The 16,293-nt window shown below is 35.4% G+C and overlaps 1 protein-coding gene across 1 annotated transcript in view; it reads left to right on the top strand.

Moving 5' to 3' along the window:
• Positions 1–553: 553 nt before the first annotated feature.
• Positions 554–16,293, top strand: part of LOC134281954 (SCO-spondin-like) — a 37,479-nt gene continuing 21,739 nt past the window's right edge. The window contains exons 1-2 of the mRNA XM_062764395.1: positions 554–751; positions 902–1,961. Of these exons, the coding sequence (XP_062620379.1) occupies positions 582–751; positions 902–1,961 (1,230 nt within the window). The 5' untranslated portion in view covers positions 554–581. The remainder of the gene's footprint in view (positions 752–901; positions 1,962–16,293) is intronic.

The following is a 16,293-nucleotide window of genomic DNA, read 5'->3' as shown; positions in this document are numbered from 1 at the left end:
CTGACTTTTAGGATTTCATATTAGAAAACGAGATTTATGTGAGTTAAACACAAGACCATAGAAAATACCAGTGTTCGTCATTTTCATTGTTGTGTTTATCTCGTCATATTGTTGATGGATAAAATAGAAATTTATTTATACTAGGTGGCCTAAAAGGAGGGGTGTTTCCTCTTCTGTTACCTCTGATCTTCGCAGTCACTGTTTTAGGTGAGTACAGTTCAATGTTAAAGAATGGAGAGATCAACAAAATATGCATGGTTTTCTCGTAAGTATAATAACATTTTTCAGGTTTATTCAGGTCTCATCATTTCAGTTCATCTGTATATATAACAATGCATAATAAATCAGGTAAATACATTCTGAAATGTTACAGGCAGATAAGTTCTGAAAGTTAAAGTAAATGGTAAATTTTTATCAGACTTATTTAACAACACAATGTTAAAAAGTAAAATTATGCATACTTCCTGCATGTTTCAAGGTTTCATAAAGTATATATATATTTTATTTCTTTTGATATTTTCTACCTATTCACCTGATCAGGAGCCCCAGATAACAGAGGAACCGAGTTTATCATTGGTTTCATGGAAAACAATGGGGTCTCTATTGATGTGGAGCTCTTTGTCACCACCTCCCGCACCACTACCGTCAGTGTAACAGTGGACTCCCCCAAATGTACCAACCCCAGCATCTCTGAGTCCTTCACCGTGACTGCAGGACAGGTTAAACAACTGTTCTTCAATCCCAACATCAGGTACAGTGCAAAACACATGTATACTATAATTATGAAGATTAATTCCAATGAGTTAAAATACAATCTCCAAGATTTGAGAATATCCAGAAAAAGGTTACTTTATGCCTTGTTAATTGTCATTTTTTTTTAAAGAATTATTTTCGATTTCAGAATGGCCGGATCCACAAAGTCCAGTAAAGGCGTCCGGATCAAGGCCTCGGACGAAGTAGTTATATACGGGGTCAACAAGGAGCGCTACTCTTGCGACGGCTTCGTCGGTCTACCAATAGATGTACTGTCTGACGAGTACTACCTGGTCACGTGGTACCCTCCTGTTTACCAGTGTGAATTGTTGATAGTGGGTGTTGAGGACTCTACTTCCGTCAGTATAACAGTTAGTCAACACATTGGGAGTACCTACATTAACTATGGTGGAAGTAGATACTACAAAGGAAATGTGGTGTCTGAAACACTCAACAAATACGACACGTGGCAGCTGACCAGCAGTGGCGATCTCACCGGAAGTTACGTAAAATCAAACAAACTCGTGTCCGTCTTCTCCGGAAACAAAAAGACCAGGATTGGTTCGGGTGGATCTTCTGATCACGTGGTTGAACAGATGTTTCCCGTCAACACTTGGGGGAAAACCTTCGCTACAGTTCCCATTCCCAAGCGAACCGTTGGAGATTATTTCAAGTTTATAGCTAGCGAAAGCAACACTAGAGTAACGATCTCTGGTGGATACAGCTCAACATTCACGATAAGTAATGCCGGAAACATGGTCCAGAAGCTGATTTCTTCCACGGCTTATTGTAAAATTGTTGCAGACAAACCCATCATGGTTGTCCAGTTCGTCCAATCTCAGCGGAGCTCCTCGGAAAAGTCCGATCCCGCCATGTTGATTATCCCCCCTGTTGAACAATATGGTGCAGATTACACGTTCAGTACGCCTAAATACTCGCTAGGATCCTACAACAACTACTTCATGTTTATAGTTGAAGAGAGCAAAGCATCCGGACTAAGAATCGACGGACAGACTTTTCCATCGAACACAAACTACAACAAAATCTCTGGAACCGACCTGGTGGGTGGCTATATCTCTGTCTCCGAGGGAACCCACACGGTCCGACACACCTCACCTATCGCCATCTTTGGTGGTTTCCTGTATGGGCAGGCTAATTATGAAACGTATGGATTCACAACTGGTATGCGAATGGCCAAAGTCAACTCAGTAAGTTTATCAAACGAAGTCTCTTAATCAGTTTCTTTAAATTCAATACTAGTGTTGGTCTTTTAGATGCAATACTGATGAATTTTCAACTGCTTTTATATTATAATCAGCTTATATTAAAACAACATCCCTAATAAGGAATGTGTAGAAAGTAAAATATATGAGGTAAATTATAGATGGTGATGATGAAACGTATTGACACCATTGATAACAAAGTGATTTTTTTTTGGTTATAATTAGGTTTGTATTCCTACTGCTACTGTGACAGGGGACGGTATTGACAATGATTGTGACGGATTGATTGATGAGGAACTGTGTACACCGGAAAACAATAACGCAGGTGTCCGGAAATGTTACAATGCATGTCAAAGGAACATGTCGCTTCTGATTACTCGAAAAAGCAAAGAAGTGTATAAATGATTTATATATCTTTTTTTGTTGTTTTCGCTCTAATATTTTACATCCTGCTCATTTTATATTTTCATTGAATGTATCACTATGCAAAAGCAGTGAAACGCTGATTGATAACAACATTTTTATATGATAATGTTCTAATGATAACAATAAAACTGTATTATTGTCAGATGATGACGGGGATGGACAGGTAAACGAAGACTGTGCCAAACCACCGCCCAGTAAGTCAACCACTCTCATCTCTTTCGTATTAAAAGGAACATGACTCATCCCTTCATTTTCTTTCATTTTATTTTGATGGTCAAAGGGCTAGTTTGTCTTCCTTATCGGTTTCTATAACAGATGTTCTCCTTTTTAGTTGACGGTAACTGGGCAAGTTGGACTTCATACGGCGCATGCTCAGTGACGTGTCAACCTACGTCGGGCTCTGTTTCTGGAACTCAAACTCGAACCCGAACTTGTTCCAACCCAGCCCCTGCGTATGATGGAAAACAGTGTTCGGGGTCCGGAAGTCAGACTGTATCTTGTACTCCAACTACACCCTGCAGAGGTGCGACCTTTGAGTCTGAAGATCTATCCAATTTAAGCTACTCATAGTCTAAACATATAATATCGAGAAATGCTTGATAAAGAATTAAAATTGAAATTCATAGGAGTTAAGGCATGCAAATGCTTTTTTTCTCAAATAAATAAATGATTAAAACTTTCACACGTTTTTCAATTAAAAAATATAGTGGATGGTAACTGCATGGGGATCCTGGGGGTCATACGGCGCATGTTCTGTGACCTGTGGAAGTGGCACAAAATCCAGATCTAGATCCTGTAACAACCCTGCTCCAGCAGGAGGTGGAAACGACTGCGCAGGAAGTTCTACGTCATCAGCCACGTGTACACTGAGTGCCTGTCCAAGTAGGCATCATATAGCTTGGTGGTCCTTTTTTCATTTCTCTCTTCATTTTTTAGTATTCATTTAATAGTGCTTCAGCATTTCATTAGATGAAAGAGAATGCTCTTTAGTTGATATAACGATATTCACGATGTATTGTCGTTTGTTTTACTATGAAAGCTATCCCATCTTATATCTTTCAAATGAATTTAAAAGTAGTTAAACGTTTTATCGTTTTATTTTTTTTTCAATGACAGCCAACGACGTTGCGAAACAAATGGCCAATTTAAATAATAGCTACGTGTATGTCCCCATGATGACTTACTAAGCATTGGAATGTTACGTTTTTCGGATTATCAGAAAAGTTCCTGAAAGGAATAATAAATTTTATTTAATTGTTCCCCAATTTTCTATGATCTAAGCATAAATATTAATGAAAGGTGTGTAATAATCTCCTCAGTTGATGGGAATTGGGGATCGTGGGGATCCTATGGAAGTTGTTCTGTTTCTTGTGGTGGGGGAACACAAAGCCGGAGCCGCTCCTGTTCTAACCCCGCCCCTCAACATGGCGGGCAATCTTGTTCTGGGTCTTCCAGTTCTTCTCAAAGCTGTAACACGCATAACTGTCCGAGTAAGAGATTGAGATTTTTTATTGTATTAATTTTACTGGATGTTCAAAATAAGTAAGTTAATTAATTATGTAAAATTATTGACTAAAATATATATTTTAAGGTTTTTATTCTTTATTAGTAACTATTTAATGTTGCGTTGTGCATTAAAATAGTTGATGGAAATTGGGCATCATGGGGATCTTATGGGTCATGTTCTTTGACCTGTGGCGGCGGTGTCCAATCACGAAGCAGAACGTGTACCAACCCCGCACCTCAGTACCTAGGACAGGACTGTGCTGGATCTAGTAGCTCATCCCAAAACTGCAACACACATAATTGTCCAAGTACGTACTACAATGTAAATGGAAGTGTATTAAGCATACAGTTTTTAGCTAGTTGCTTTTTTCCAATAAATAATTCGTTCCTACCATTTAATGACATTTTCAGAAGTTAAATATTTTACGTTATCAAGATTTGTAATAAAAAATACACAAAAATTAATCTAGTTCATTAAGACGTGATATTTTTCTCAACAGTTGACGGATTCTGGGCCGGTTGGGGATCCTGGGCTTCGTGTACAGAGACGTGTGGAGGCGGAGTCCAATCCCGAACCCGATCTTGTAGTAACCCCACTCCACAATATGGCGGAGCTTATTGTACTGGGTTCTCCTCCAACACTCAAACATGTAACACACACAACTGTCCAAGTAAGAGATGCCATTAAATTTTATTTCTTAGGTACAGATAAAAAAAAAATTTTTGAGATACAATTCATTTGCCTTTGATTTTATTAAATCCATTTTCTTAAATCCAATATCTTAATGTCATTAATTTGATCAAATAAACCAGAGTAATATTTTTCATAGTAAATGGAGCTTGGGCATCGTGGGGTTCCTGGGGTACATGTACTGTGACTTGTGGGGGAGGTACACAGATACGTTCACGAAGCTGTTCTAACCCCGCCCCTCAATATGGCGGTCTGTCCTGTCCCAGTTCTTCCTCGTCCAGTCAGTCCTGTAACACACAGAACTGTCCCAGTAAGTTAACTACCGTAACAATAACATTCATGTACTTCTATTTGCTAATTTATTGTTTGAAAGGATTTGTTTCCTTCATGTTCTTTTGAATGCCTATGAGCAATTGCATCTTGATTATCTGTATAAAAGATATATAGAGAACAATTAACACAAATCATGTCAATTTTATTGCTTTTTTGACAATTAGTTGATGGCGGTTTCTCCAATTGGGGATCCTGGGGCACCTGCACCGTAACTTGTGGCGGAGGAACACAGGTGCGCACGCGAAGTTGTTCTAATCCAACTCCACAGTATGGCGGTGCACAGTGTTCAGGGGCGACAAGTCAGAATCAAGACTGTAACACACAAGTTTGTATCAGTAAGTAAATTTCTCTACTAAGGATAAGAAATTTATAAATGGCGTATATTCGTCAAATTAATCACTTCTATGTCAAATCAGCAAATAAAATTTTCTCCACGGTTCTTTGTGAACAGTTGACGGTGCTTGGAGTAACTGGGGCCCTTGGGGAACCTGCTCTGTATCCTGTGGTGGTGGAAAATGGTCACGTGCTCGCACCTGTACCGATCCCAAACCAGAAAACGGCGGTAAAGAATGTTCCGGTGGTTCAAGCGATTTGGATGATTGCAACGCCCAAGCCTGCCCCACCTTCGCTGCCGGAGCATATGTACAGGTTCGTAAGACTTAAACTAATACCCATAAAACAATTACTGGAAAATGGAAGTATCTCTGCCCTAAGTGTATTACCCTTATCTCTGTCAATATGGCATTGTTTCTAATTTGTGCAGTGCTAATGGATTGAAATTGACACAAGCCTTTCAAAAGAAAAAGAATTGGAAAAATATATTCAGTGGATGTAAAATTATACCTCAAACTATATGTGATTCTTTTCTTCCTATTCAATGTATTTACTCTAAATGAAAATTTACTCCTTTCTCTTCACAGTTGTGCCCCAGTGGATGGTTTACTTGCCGGTCTGGCGGAATCACGTGCATTGACAGAGCGTTCGTGTGTGACTGTGCACCAGACTGTGACGACATGAGTGACGAAACAACAACTTATGCAGGATGTTCTGACGTCATTCTGGGGCAGTGTGCTGCGCAAAATAGTGCCAGTACGTCAATAAAGACAACAATAATTTATATCTTTTTATTTTTAACAGCAATTTTTTGCGTTTAAAGAGAAAGCTTGTAGGAGATGACTAAGGACAGATGATTCAAACAGATTTATGTCAAAAAATTTAAAAATAACAACTTGGGTCATGTTTAAATGAGTAAAATAAATAAGTTTCACTGTATAATTTTTAATTTTTTAATCAACATTTCACAAAACTGGGATTGGAAGTGAAAAATATTGTATAGAATAATAGGGATGATTTCAGAAGGGCAGAATTTTGAACATCACAGAAGGTTTACAATATCTTTATATTCTAGAAAATTGTTATTTGCATCATTTGCAATGAAATTAGGGCAAAAGTATATACCGATCCAGGCATCATTTTTTGTTTGTATCATCTGTCCGTAAAAGAAAAAAAAAGGACGAAAAAGATTTATAAAGGATTAAAACCAAACTTACTTGATTTATTTGAAATGACCTAAAAGTTACAGAAAAATGAACTTATCAATAATAATTTTTTGTACATGAATGATGCTAATTTTTATCACTTTTAAAAAAAAATTCTGATAATTTATCAATAGATAGTAAATAATATGATAAAAATGCCTAAAGAATAAGACAGTTACAATTTGTTTTTACTGATATCTTTTTAAAATATTTCTTTACAGGTGTCCTCCTGAAGTCGCCTCTAGCCTTTGTGACCCTGCTGTTGGCTTTCATTTTAAATGGACACCATTAACTGATTCTCAGAAATATCTCCAAGAAAATTACGCTGTTTCGTGATTTATTTGTTGCTTCTTTGTTATTTAATAAGATTTTTATTTGTTATTTGTATCATGACTGTATATTTACTTGTAGACAGCCATTTGATTTTAAGACATTAATCTGGATATTTTTTCGAATCAGACAGCATGTATTTTTTTATGCCAGTGACAGACAAAATTTACAAAATAATCAAGGAGAGTGTATTTACTTTTTTTACTACATTAAAACAAGTCCAGCAACCACACTAAGGCCAATAGGGGTAGAGTGTTATTTTATTATTTTTTGAGAACAAATTTACAAGTCTGTTTCCCAAATTTATCCTCCTCCCTCGCCCCCTACAACTTCACAATCAAATGGTCGTCCTCTTTTCTGTCATTTTTTAAGAGGGGTTTTCAACTAGTCAAAATATTTTTATCAAATTTAATTTCTTCATTTATAAGATTTTTAATCTTTTCACAGGAAGGTAGTTTTTATGTTCAAAAATATTAATTTTGATACGTGTATAATACGATATTTAAATTGAATATAACTGGTCATTAAAATGCTCTCTGTCAACTATTTTCAACTTCTGTTTTGAGCTATCAAGAAAATTCATTGAAATAATTTTGGCTAGTCAAAATGTGTATACTTTAAATGCCCCATTAACAAGATTATTCTTACTTTTTAAAACTTGAGAATGTTTATTTTGACCGATTTAAATGAAATATTTATTTTCCCCATAAACAAGTTTGTTTTCTATTCTAAACCAGAGAATGTTTAGAAGAAATATTATGACAAGTATTTTTGGAACAAATGATCCGTTAATCTATTTTGTAGAATTTCATATAACAAAGAAATTAATGTTTCATCTTAAAATACTCCGTGTTAAGTCATGTTACTGACACTTTTCACAAGTAATTATGTTCACCTCTGAAGATTAAACAATAAGTTTACAATTCCACAAGGATTGGTCTCAGAATTGGCTTGCACTTTTTGGGTTAACGTTTTATTAAGGTCGCCAATACCCTGTGACCGAATCACCCAATACTTATAAATAGGATTAAAAATTAAAATCCTGTAATCTTTTCAGATTTCGATTTCACCTGATTAAATAAACATGAACCATATCTAAATAGACCAGGCAATGGTTCTTTTTAACGTAGTTCTTTTTTATTGGACTTTGTCGGTGTTTCATGAATCTTTCAAGTTTATTTTTTCAATTAAACATTTTACGTAAAGATTCCCAATAATTTCTTGGAGAAATTTATCACTGTGTTTTACCTGATTCTTTTCAATTATTATTTTTTTATTAAAGATATGTATGCCGTGTTAAACAGTATTTTTGCGCAGCTGAAACCAAACAAAACTTTCTGAAGTATGATAAGCTATAAAAAAGAAGCATTCTGGCAAATTCAACGAAATATTAATTGGTATTAATAAAGTACTGGTCGGGAAAAACATGATATTCTAATGCATATCTATGAAGGATTGACGTTTATGCTAAATCTGCGCATGTGCGCAGGAAAAGCATCGCGAGAATAATCAGGTCGAGGAAACTATTTTCTGTGACGTCTGTTCAGTGAGGAACCAACATGACTGACAAATCGACCAATCAACTCAATAAGATGCATTTATGGGTACATGTAACTACATTAAATACTACATGTGTTTTTCTAAAAGTCTAGTGTTTTAAATCGCTCTCGGAAAAACGTGATGCATTTTTCCAAGCATTTTACACGATTAATGCATTATGTACATTACTATCTACTAATCCAAGCTCACATTTACATACAAATGACTAACAATGATAAAGATTAGAGGTTTTCCCTCTCCATTGTAAAGGTTCGTTTGTTTACAGTTTCCCCGTGCTGTACTGTCAGTGAAAAGACAATTTCACATGACGATTCCTCGGTACAAAAAGCAACCAACTCTGAGGTGTACTCACGCATTGACAATGTTTACAATGTGTACAACTTTGAAACATACAATATGCTACTCGATACACGTTCGACGATAAATTAGTGCACATGAGAATTAATATAGAAGCAATTAAAACAAGAAACGTGCAACTTAAGTCTTTTTTAATCTTAAAAACTGGAATTATTCTGACAAAGCCTTATGAAAAATAATTACAAATTTAGGGCGGATAATTTACTAAAAATAATAGAGTTCATTTGCCTATATATTGTTTTTAAACTGTGGACTTTTATTTTAATTGAAAAAAAAAGAATTTATTTTTGGGAAATACTGTTTAATACTATTTATTTTATAAAGTCTACGAACGACGATGTTTTAATATGTATTTTTGAAATTTTTCATATTCTTTTTATGACAAGTACCCCTAAAAATAATTGAAAATGTGAAGTCGCAATTTGTAATAACCATTCCAAGTTTCACAGGCTGTACTATATTTAATAAGGAAACATGATATGTGCTTTTAACTGATTAATAAGAGCATGCTAATTTTTCAATTTAAAAAGTTTGAAAATTTTGTGACTTTTCCGTCTTAGGTGGGGCTCAACAGGAGTATACGGAAAAGTAGTTCGTGATGAAATTTATTTGTAAAATTAATTATCCGCGTATGAACATAGTTTTTAAATATTTCGAGTGTTTATATTGTACACTGTTTTATATATTGTACAGAGTTTTATGTAGACAATCGAAAGAATTTATTTAAGTATAAATTAATGTATATGTAAAGTTTATGGTTGACAGGTCGACAGTTGACAGATATTTGATTAAGAATATGCAGGGTTGACGGTTGACAGGTCGACAGTTGACAGAAATCTATAATTCTATCATATTTAATGATAGTATATGTAGGGTTGACGGTCGACAGTTGACAGAAAATTTATTTTAGGATATGTTGGATTGACAGTCGACAGGTCGACAGTTGACAGAAATCCAACTTTACCATATTAATTTTAGTAAATGTAGGGTTGACGGTCGACACCTAGGTCGACAGTTGACAGAAATTTATTTTAGGATATGCAGGGTTGACGGTCGACAGTTGACAGAACTCTAATTTTATTATATTAATTTTAGTATATGTAGGGTTGACGGTCGACAGTTGACAGAAATTTATTTTAGGATATGCAGGGCTGACGGTCGACAGATGATACAAATTTATTTTAGTATAACTGTATATGCAGGGTTGACGGTTTACAGGTCGACAGTTGGCAGAAATCTACTTTTAACATATCAATTTTAGTACATAGTGTAACTGTATATGCAGGGTTGACGGTTGACAGGTCGACAGTTGACAGAATACTCTCGGCCTGTACAAGGCTAACCCTAATATCTAGGATGGGTACAAGGCTAACCCTAATCTCTCGGGTGAGTACAAGGCTAATCCTTATCTCTCGGGTTGATACAAGGTTAACCCTAATCTCTCTGGTGGGTACAAAGCTAACCCTAATCTCTCGGGTGAGTACAAGGCTAACCCTAATCGCTCGGGAGGGTACAAGACTAACCCTTATCTCTCGGGTGTGTACAAGGCTAACCCTAATCTCTTGGGTGAGTACAAGGCTTACCCTTATCTCTCGGGTGGGTACAAGGCTAACCCTAATCTCTCGGGTGGGTACAAGGCTAACCCTTATCTCTCGGGTGAGTACAAGGCTAACCCTAATCTCTCGGATGGGTACAAGGCTAACCCTTCTCTCGGGTGAGTACAAGGCTAACCCTAATCGCTCGGGTGGGTACAAGGCTAACCCTAATGTCTCTGGTTGGTACAAGGCTTACCGTATTTTCTTAATGGGAACAAGGCTAACCCTAATCTCTCGGGTGGGTACAAGGCTAACCCTTATCTCTCGGGTGGGTACAAGGCTAACCCTAATCTCTCTGAAGGGTACAAGGCTTACCCTTATCTCTCGGATGAGTACAAGGCTAACCCTAATCGCAATGGTGAGTACAAGGCTAAGCCTAATCTCTCGTGTGTGTAGAAGGCTAACCCTAATCTCTTGGGTGAGTACAAGGCTTACCCTAATTTATTGTGTGGGTACAAGGCTAACCCTAATTTATTGTCTGGGTACAAGGCTAACACTAATTTATTGTCTGGGTACAAGGCCAACCCTAATCTCTCTGGTGAGTACAAGGCTAACCCTAATTTCTTGTGTGGGTACAAGGCTAACCCTTATTTCTTGTGTGGATACAAGGCTAACCCTTATCTCTCGGGTTGGTACAAGGCTAACCCTAATCTCTCTGGTGGGTACAAGGCTAACCCTTATCTCTCGGATGAGTACAAGGCTAACCCTAATCTCTCGGGTGTGTACAAGGCTAACCCTAATCTCTTGGGTGCGTACAAGGCTAACCGTAATCTCTTGGGTGAGTACAAGGCTTTCCCTAATCTCTCAATGGGTACAAGGCTAACCCTAATCTCTCGGTGGGTACAAAGCTAACCCTAATTTATTGTGTGGGTAAAAAGCTAACCCTAATTTGTTGTGAGGGTACAAGGCTTACCCTAATTTATTGTGTGGGTACAAGGCTAACACTAATTTATTGTGTAGGTACAAGGCCAACCCTTATCTCTCTGGTGAGTACAAGGCTAACCCTAATTTCTTGTGTGGGTACAAGTCTAACCCTTATATCTCGGTGGATACAAGGCTAACCCTAATCGCTCGGGTGGGTACAAGGCTAACCCTAATCTCTCTGGTGGGTACAAGGCTTTCCCTAATCTCTCAATGGGTACAAGGCTAAACCTAAATTCTTGTTTGGGTACAAGGCTACTCTCGGTGGGTACAAGGCTAACCCTAATTTATTGTGTGGGTACAAAGCTAACCCTAATTTATTGTGTGGGTACAAGGCTTACCATAATTTTTTGTGTGGGTACAAGGCTAACCCTAATTTCTTGTGTGGGTACAAGGCCAACCCTAATCTCTCTGTTGAGTACAAGGCTAACCCTAATTTCTTTTGTGGGTACAAGACTAACGCTAATCCCTCTGATGGGTACAAGGCTAACCCTAATCTCGGGTGTGTACAAGGCTAACCCTATTCTTTTGGGTGAATACAAGGCTTACCCTAATCTCTCAATCGGTACAAGGCTAACCTAAATTCTTGTTTGGGTACAATGCTAACCGTATATCTCGGTGAGTACAAGATTAACCCTAATCTCTCTAGTGAGTACAAGGATAACCCTTATCTCTCGGGTGGGTACAAGGCTAACTCTAATCTCTCTGGTGGGTACAAGGCTAACCCTAATCTCTCGGGTGAGTACAAGGCTAACCCTAATATCTCGATGGGTACAAGGCTAACCCTAATCTCTCTATGGGTACTAGGCTAACCCTAATTTCTTGTGTGGGTACAAGGCTAACCCTAATTTATTGTGTGGGTACAAGGCCAACCCTAATCTCAGTTTGTAATAACCATTCCAAGTTTCACAGGCTGTACTATATTTAATAAGGAAACATGATATGTGCTTTTAACTGATTAATAAGAACATGCTAATTTTTCATTTTGAAAATCTTGTGACTTTTCCGTCTTAGGTTTTACCTTAAATGGACTTTTTTGCTCACATACTAATCGTTATTTCTATGATAACTATAGATCAGTATCAATTATAGTACTGTTGTGTTAGCGACGTCGACGATATGTTGTGCCTTTATGGTTAACCATTGTTATAGAGGTTGACAGGGAGTCCTGAGTTTGAAACATTATTAGGATTAGTATTAAACCTCAAATCATTTTGAAAAAAAAATCCGTCGAGCCATCTGCAGGTGATTTTTGATACTCAGAAATTCTCTGTGAATCAAAAGCATCAATATAACACATCATATTGCCATTTAGATTGATGTAGTATTTTTTTTTATTTATACAAAATTTTATTCACATAAGTGAATGCACATGAGAATTAATATAGAAGCAATTAAAACAAGAAACGTGCAACAAAAGTCTTATTTAATCTTAAAAACTGGAATTATTCTGACGAAGCCTTATGAAAAATAATTACAAATTTAGTGCGGATAATCTACTAAAAATAATAGAGTTCATTTGCCTATATATTGTTTTTAAAATGTGGACTTTTATTTTAATTGAATAAAAAAGAATTTATTTTTGAGAAATACTGTTTTATACTATTTAGTTTATAAAGTCTACGAGCGACGATGTTTTAATATGTATTTTTGAAATTTTTAATATTTTTTTTATGACAAGTACCCCTAAAAATAATTGAAAATGTGAAGTCGCAGTTTGTAATAACCATTCCAAGTTTCACAGGCTGTAATATATTTAATAAGGAAACTTGATATGTGCTTTTAACTGATTAATAAGAACATGCTAATTTTTCATTTTGAAAAGTTTGAAAATCTTGTGACTTTTCCGTCTTAGGTTCTACGTTAAATGGACTTTTTTGCTCGCATACTAATCGTTATTTCCATCATATAGTTCATGTCAGTGAAATACTGGGGCTCTTACTGAGAATGAGAGTCCTAACTATAGATCAGTATCAATTACTTTAACTTTAAACATATTTTATTGAGTAATTCAGTAAGGATTGGGCAACAGGCAATGCCTATGTACACCCTCTCCTTGTATAATTGGTTAAGATACAATAGTAGGTAATAATACATGAACATGATAATCAATAAAATTATAATGAAAAATAAAGATACAAAGTCAAGTATTATTTATCAATATTATAGTTCAAAAAAGATGACAACCCCCTAACTGTATACATATTATTTACATACTGTTCCAGCTTAAAAATAATACAAATATTTGAAGAAAAAAAATTACGCATTTAATAGAATATTTAATATAACAGTGTCCCTAATTTAGTCTTCTCGAAGATTTAATAAAATTCTTGTACATATGAAAATATTTTACAATTTGTTTGATAAGAGTATTGACATTTTCCTCTTAGTAGAGCGTCGAGTTCAAAAACAACATCAATATCATTTAATTTTTTTACCAATATGTTTCTTTCAACATTATACGATGGGCAGTTGATAAAATAATGTTCAGTATCTTCAGTATGAAATCCACACTTTTGACATGATTGAATATCTGATAAAAAATGATTTTTTAAATGTGCATTAAGATTACTAGCATTGTTTCGCAACTGACAATGCAAGATATTTTCTTTTCTGTTACCAAAGTTAAAGTATCTACGAGGTTTATTATTTGCTCCCCAATTCTTAAGCTATGAGTTAAAGATAGCTAATGAAGGAGAGTTTTTTACATCTTCACTAAGACTGTTCCAAAGTTTTATCAATTATAGTTGTGTTAGCGACGTCGACGATATGGTGTTCCTTTATGGTTAACCATTGTTGTAGAGGTTGACAGGGAGTCCTGAGTTTGAAACATTATTAGGATTAGTATTCAAGTCCAGCAGAAACCAGTTCTATCTACTTTTGACCAATTTTTTTAAATAACCTAAAACAAGTGAATGACTTCTTAATATGTTCTGGAAAAAATACCTTTTAATTTGAATGCCAAATATTTTCCTACTTGCTGAATCATTCGTGGCAATGTTCGATGGAAATTATTGGTCAGACCTTCAATATGATACTATTTCGGATCTAAGTTCACATAATTAAATAATTATAATACTTTAATCTCGTATAAAACAGGAAATATATTTTTGTTTTCTTCATTAAACAAGGACCTGTTGTGTAATGGGTGAGAACTATTTATTTCGATAAAGCGTCACTGAAAACTTTGAAATTGATGAACAAAATGTCTGTTTCATTTTTAATTGTATCAATGTTAAGAGTTTAAAGTTTTAAATTGTATGCATAACTGAAATTGCTGGAAATGAAGATGCGAAGATATAATTAACCACAATGTTTTTTTAAAAAAAAGAGAACAATAATTTGGCAAATCCTACAGTAGGCCCGTCTAAGTTTCTTTACTATTATACTTTTATTTTTACTTTGCAGTTTCTTAAATATGGGATAAATATTTAATAAAAAGATTTTTTTAAATAAGGAGGTTCTAAGCTACAGTGAGTCGGTAATAGTAATAAATTACATCTGTAAAATCTAATTTAAAATCTTATATCTTTTTTTTTTTTGATAAAGAGATTTGGTGTTATTGGATTTTAATAGCTATTATTTAGAAATAAAAATTGCAATTTCCAAATGATTTTTTTTTCGTTTAAAATAACCCATTGAATTGCTAAAAGAAAAGTTACATATGACAAAGAAAACAAACCGGTAAGTTGGAAAAGCAGCGAAAAAAGCAAAATTTGAAGTGAAAAAAATTATGTGAAGATGGAAGCAAATTCTGATTCAATAAATTGAAATGAGCACGTTAGTTTATAAACGGGAAGTAAAATTTTTATGTCATTGATTTATGATTTCATGATTTGTTTCTTTTCGAATAATTACATAAATTTTGGATGAATCAAATAATAAATTAAAATAATTTTGTTTCCAAGGTGGCTTAAAACGGAGTGTGGCAGCGCTTCTAGCGTTAGCGGCAATCGTTTTAGGTAAGCAATGGATACGCTTTATATTATTTGAATACTGTAGAATGGCAAATATTCACAATGGTTTTAATTTACTATGTTCGCGATTTATCATTTTTCTGCGAAATTAAACCCATCGTGAATGCTATCATTAGTTTTTAAAAATGCTTTAAAGAAACTTAAATTAATTTTTCGCAGCATGAAAGTAAAACAATATCAATTGGTACTTTTTGAGAAATCGTGAAATTTCAACACCGTGGGATTAAAACGACTTACAGTATACAATTGTTACAACGCGAAATACAAGTCACGTAATTTAACATTGAGAATAAGGGAAATTTTGTAATTATAAGAAATCCCTCTTTATTATCGTTTAATTCATTTTTTGCCTAATTTCGCAAAAGTCGCCACAAATATTAACATGCTTTCGGCTGAATTTCCAATAAAGTCGACATGTTTATTATACATCTCTTGTTTCCTTGTTTGATTTATACCTCCCTTTTTCTCTTTTACTCCATCAGGAGCCCCGGATAACAGAGGAACTGAGTTTATCATTGGTTTCATGGAAAACAATGGCGTCTCAATAAAAGTGGAGCTCTTTATCACCACCTCTCGTACCACCACAGTCAGTGTGACCGTGGACTCCCCCAAATGTACCAACCCCAGGATCTCCGAGTCCTTCACCGTGACTACGGGACAGGTTAAGCAGCTATTCTTCAATCCTAACATCAGGTACGTTCAATGCTGAATACTCATTTCAATAGTGATATAATGTGTCTTTCAAAAGAAATATATTTTTTTTTAAATCTCGACTTACAATTTCTGATTTGAAGACATGATCAGCCCAAAAACCATCTTTCTAAACTTAACAGACTTTGTATGAATTATTAAAAGCACAATGAAAAACAAAAGCTGATGAAATTCTCAATATATTATTGTAGAATGGCAGGATCAAGTAAATCTAGTAAAGGGATTCGAGTTAAGGCTTCGGATGAAGTCGTCATATACGGGGTTAACAAGGAGCGTTACTCCTGCGACGGCTTCGTCGGTCTACCAATAGATGTACTGTCTGACGAGTATTACTTGGTCACATGGTACCCTCCTTATTACCAGTGTGAGTTG

The sequence above is a fragment of the Saccostrea cucullata genome, unplaced genomic scaffold (genome assembly GCF_032062105.1).
Source record: "Saccostrea cucullata isolate Sc308-1 unplaced genomic scaffold, CSIRO_AGI_Scuc_v1 ctg837, whole genome shotgun sequence".
NCBI lineage: Eukaryota > Metazoa > Mollusca > Bivalvia > Ostreida > Ostreidae > Saccostrea > Saccostrea cuccullata.
Note: the sequence above shows the minus strand (reverse complement) of the source record. Positions and strands in the feature narration are given on the sequence as shown.